Raw genomic sequence first — 4,647 nt, forward strand, 5'->3', positions numbered from 1 at the left:
TATATATATATATATATATATGCAAAACAAAAACAGAACAAAACCTACAAATAAAAACAGTTACCCAAGGGTGGTCAGTGCTGTGGAAACAAAGGGGAATTCTTTGATTATTAAAGACAGTAATTTCTTGCCTCAATACATATTAAATATTTTTCCAGTTTGTCATTTGCCTTTAACTACATCTAGAAACTTTGGTTGATGTGAAAGGATTTTATGTGGCCAAATTTGTAAATCTTTCCCTTTATGGTTTCTGTGCTTGGAAAGATTTTCTCCATCTCAAGATTATAAAACCACTTGCCCAGGTTTTCTTATTCCAGTTACCTTGTGGATTTACTTATTCCACTTAATCCATCTGGAATTGTTCTCAGCATAGAGAGTGAGGAAGAGATCCAGCTGACTTGGTTAGCCAGTTGGCCCATGACCATTTGTTGAATAATCCATCTTTTCCTTGGAGATTTGAAATGGCTTCTATATATGAATTCTCCTCTGCTTTTGCACTTTGTGCCTTTCCTATATCACATCAACCATTTAAGTCGCTAGAGCTTTGTATTTATTTTTGCAATTTGGAAATGTTGGTTCTTTGGACAGATTACCTAGCTTCTCCGGGCCCGTTTTCTCCTCCGTAAAACAGGGATACCATCAACCGTGAAGGTTTTTCTGAGAACTAAAAAATTAATGGACGACTTTAGTCCAAGGGGTCAGGTGAGCCTCTTGGAGAAGGTAATATTTGATCTGAAATCTAATTGACAAGGAAGTACCTGCGTGGCAGAGGGGATAGCAAAGGCAAAGGCCCTGAGGCAGGGACTAGCTAAGGGGGTTGCAGGTCAGAGAGGAGGGCAGGCTTCTGAGGGACCTGGGCAAGGGGAGAGTGAATGGTGGGCCGCAGTGAGGGCTTTGCTGTCACTATAACGGTACTGGAGAGCCACCGCAGGATCGGGAGGGAGAGTGGGGCCCATGACCCTGACCTGTTCCCACAGTCGATGGAGTCGCAGGTGGAGGAGTGGTACCGAGAGGTGGGAGAGTTGCAGGCGCAGACGGCGGCGCTGCCGCTGGAGCCGGCGAGCAAGGAGCTGGTGGGCGAGCGGCAAAACGCGGTGGGCGAGCGCCTGGTCCGCCTACTCGAGCCGCTGCAGGAGCGCCGCCGCCTGCTGCTCGCTTCCAAGGAGCTGCACCAGGTGGCGCACGACCTCGACGACGAGCTGGTGAGGCCCGGAGCGGGGAGCCGGGCGGGAGGGGGCGGTACCAGGGTCACGGGGCGGGGCGTGAGGCCAGAGGCGGGTCAGCGGGCCAACGGGGTGGAGGCGGGGGCGAGGCCAAGGGACCTTGGCGGGTTCAAGGGTTTTAAGAGACCTGAGACTCAGTAATTCAATCTTTCACTCATTCACTTATTCATTCGCTTTTTCACATTCATTTACTCGCTTTCAATCATTTATTCATTGTCTCATTCTTTTGTACTTCACTCATTTACTTGTTATTAATTTATTCACTCATCATTCATCCATTCATTTCCTTTCAGTCACTCACTTCCTGATTTGCTCATTCATTCATTCACTCACTAATCCATTTTATCATTCTGGCCCCATCCCTGAGCTTGGAAGATGCTGGAGTCACAGGGATGACCAAGGCAGACCCCTTTCCTGCCCATAGAGGCTCAGAGTCCAAAGGGGAAAACAGACTTGTCTGTCCCCAGATAGTCACAGGGTGGTTAGGACTGTGATGGGGGGGCGGGGGTCAGAGGACTATGGGAGCCCAGAGGAGGCAACTGGTCAAGGTCCGAAGTCAGGGAGGGTTTCCTGGAGGAAGGGGTGTCTGCGCTCAGATGTGAAGAAAGAGTACACATGAGCTTGCTGAGGGAGTAGGAAAGGAATTCCAGGAAGGAAAGCCTGCCTGTGCAAAGGCCAGAGATAGGCATGGGCCTGGCTTGAGTGCAGAGAGTAAGACCGGGCATTGTCCAGAGAGGCGGCCAGTGATGTGAGCAGGCTCTTAGGCAACAAAGGGCCTTGGATCCTGTGCGGGTGGCTCACAGGGATGCAGGGATCCTGGGATGCATTCTCCCCTTGACCGGCTCCCTGTGTCCTCTCAGGCATGGGTCCAGGAGCGGCTGCCGCTGGCCATGCAGATGGAGCGAGGCAGTGGTTTGCAGGCCGTCCAGCAGTACATCAAAAAGAACCAGGTGAGCAGATTCTGGTCGCTGGGGGGGATTAGGACACATCTGCATTTGAGTGACAGAAAATGCTCAAGTTGCTTAAAGCCAAAAGGCGGGATTAACTGGATCTTGTCACTGAAAACATGGCAGGTACAGATGCGTCCAGGTGCTTCCATGATGTCGTAAATTGCTCAGCTTCAGCTTCTTTGTTTGTTTGTTCTGCATTAGTTTTGTTCTTAAGCCAACTCTCCTCTCCTGGTGGTAAGAGACCTCCAACAGATTCAAGTTTATATCCCACACAAAACTGAAGAAAATTTCTCTCTTTAAAAAGATGCCCAGTCTCAGTAATCAGCAATAGTTCCAGGAATAACTCTTATTGGCTCAACTTGAGTCACATGTCTACTTCCTGAGCTAATCGTGGAGGGCAGGGATTTAGACTGCTGAGGTTGGCTTGGTCCCCGCTAAGGGCCCACTCTTTGAACAGCAGGTGGAGTCAGCCTTAACTTAATTACCTGTGATGAGACGGAAGCAAGGAGGTTCGCCAAAAGAAAGTCAGAGTCCCTTGACTAGAAGGGGAGTGGCTGTTGGGCCACAAAAAAGAAAAACAACAAACAAAATCTCAAAACGCCCACAGGGAGCAAGAACAGAGAGGATCAGTGAGAGAGTGCCCCTTGAGTGTGGCTCTTCCACAAGATACCGACTTCTGCGCATAGGCCACGAAGTTTCAATCGCACTGTACATGCGCGCCTGCACGTGGTATTTTGTGGAAGAGCCACACTCAAGGGGCCAAAGAGCCGCATGTGGCTCACGAGCCGCAGTTTGCCGACCACTGCTCTAAAATCACTAGGTCTCTGTTGCACTCTCTGGGCCTCAGTTTCCAGGTCTAAATAGTAGAGAGTTGGTCTAGAGCAGTGGTCTCCAATCGGTTAGGAGAGGAAACCTTTGGTCAAAGCAACTCTTTTACCAAAGCTCAAAGTAAGGCACATAACAGAGGAATAATAATAATAACAATAATAATAATAATAGCAAAAGTGCATTGATTAAAGATGACGTGCCAAGTACTGTCCTAGGGGGTCATGTAGGTTATTTCATTTAATCTGCACAATAACCCTCTGAGGTAGGTATTGTCAATACCCCTTTTTACAAACAAAAAAAAAGTTGTAAGAATGGGGCTCTGAAGGATGGTGGGGAGGTGAGTACAGAAATTATTTTGAAAGGTTCGTGATCATGCTGCACCAGATGGAGCTCTTTAAGAGGCTGGAGTTTTTCTCACATTTTGTTTTTCCATCTTGATGAAATTACTCTTTGCTGTGGACGGTGCTGGGGACACGCATAGCCGGCTCATCACTTTCAAGTGCACTGAATGTTTAACACTGGGGCTCGGCCGGGTGTGAGAGGGCTGGGCCCACAGGGGCTGTTAAAGGGACAATCGTTGCTGATATTGACTGAGCACCCCCTGTGTGCCAGGCACAGTTCCAAGTGCAGCATGGTACAACACCCACACAGGCGGCCACTAGCCATGTGACTTGGCCGTGTTCCTCAGCCTCTTGGTGCCTCAGTTTCCTCATCTTTACAGTGAGAATGGGGTTGGAGTGAAGACTGGATGAGTGGCTGTTATGTAAAGCCCTTGCTCAGCAAAGTGCCTGGCAGGTAGCAGCCACTCAATAAGTGTTGACCATTATTATTATCTCCATTTGAAGGGACAGGAGGAAACAGGCCCAGGAGAGGTTAAAGAAGGTACAGAGCTGGTGGAGGGAAAGTCTGGGGTGATGGAGTGTTCCCTATGCTGATCTGGGTACCCCTGAGATGTGTGCACGTTGCTCTGTGTAAGTTATACTCCAGTTGTCCCCACGCAGCCTGGTTGCCGGGCCTGTGTTCTCTTGTGTCACCAGGCGTCTTGGTTCTGGAGCCTGTTTTCAAATCCTGTCACCCCCCTACGAGCTACTTGTTCTCGGGGTGACGTGCTTCGCCTCCTGTGCCTGTTTCCCCACCTGCCACACGGGGTCTGAGCGAGTGAGCGAATGAGTAACGGCTTGTGTGGGACCTGGCGCTGGCTGGTTGACGTGCGGGTGTTTGCCCGCCTCTCCTGGGACGTGCCAGTTGCGGAAGCGCACGCGTTCCTGCCTGGCTTCCGAACGCGGCTCACGCACCCCCACCTCGCGTCCCCAGGGCCTGCGGCGAGAGATCCAGGCGCACGGGGCCGCGCCTGGAGGAGGTGCTGGAGCGCGCGGGCGCTCTTGCGGTGCTGCCAGCCCCGAGGCGGAGGCGGCGCGTCCGCGTCCAGGAGCAGCTGCAGAGCGCCTGGGCCGGACATGCGCGAGGCGACCGAGCGGCGTGCAGCAGGCCCTGGACGCCGCCTTTCCAAGTGTAGCAGTACTACTTCGACTTGGCCGAGTTGGAAGCGTGGGTGTCTAGCAAGAACTGGTTCTTGATGAGGGAGAACAAGGACAAGGTGCGCCCGGGCTAGGACTGCGGGGTCTGGGTGACGCTTGGAGCGCGGG

At 51.5% G+C, this 4,647-nt stretch overlaps 1 protein-coding gene across 1 annotated transcript in view; it reads left to right on the forward strand.

The window, feature by feature from the left end:
- LOC102436549 (spectrin beta chain, non-erythrocytic 4-like) overlaps positions 1-4,647 on the forward strand; it is a gene marked incomplete at its 5' end in the record, with an annotated part of 54,081 nt that overhangs the window by 46,101 nt on the left and 3,333 nt on the right. The window contains 4 exon segments of the mRNA XM_023748477.1: positions 978-1,202; positions 2,084-2,173; positions 4,316-4,342; positions 4,344-4,598. Coding sequence (XP_023604245.1) covers positions 978-1,202; positions 2,084-2,173; positions 4,316-4,342; positions 4,344-4,598 — 597 coding nt within the window.

This window comes from Myotis lucifugus, unplaced genomic scaffold (genome assembly GCF_000147115.1).
Source record: "Myotis lucifugus unplaced genomic scaffold, Myoluc2.0 scaffold_1431, whole genome shotgun sequence".
Lineage (NCBI taxonomy): Eukaryota > Metazoa > Chordata > Mammalia > Chiroptera > Vespertilionidae > Myotis > Myotis lucifugus.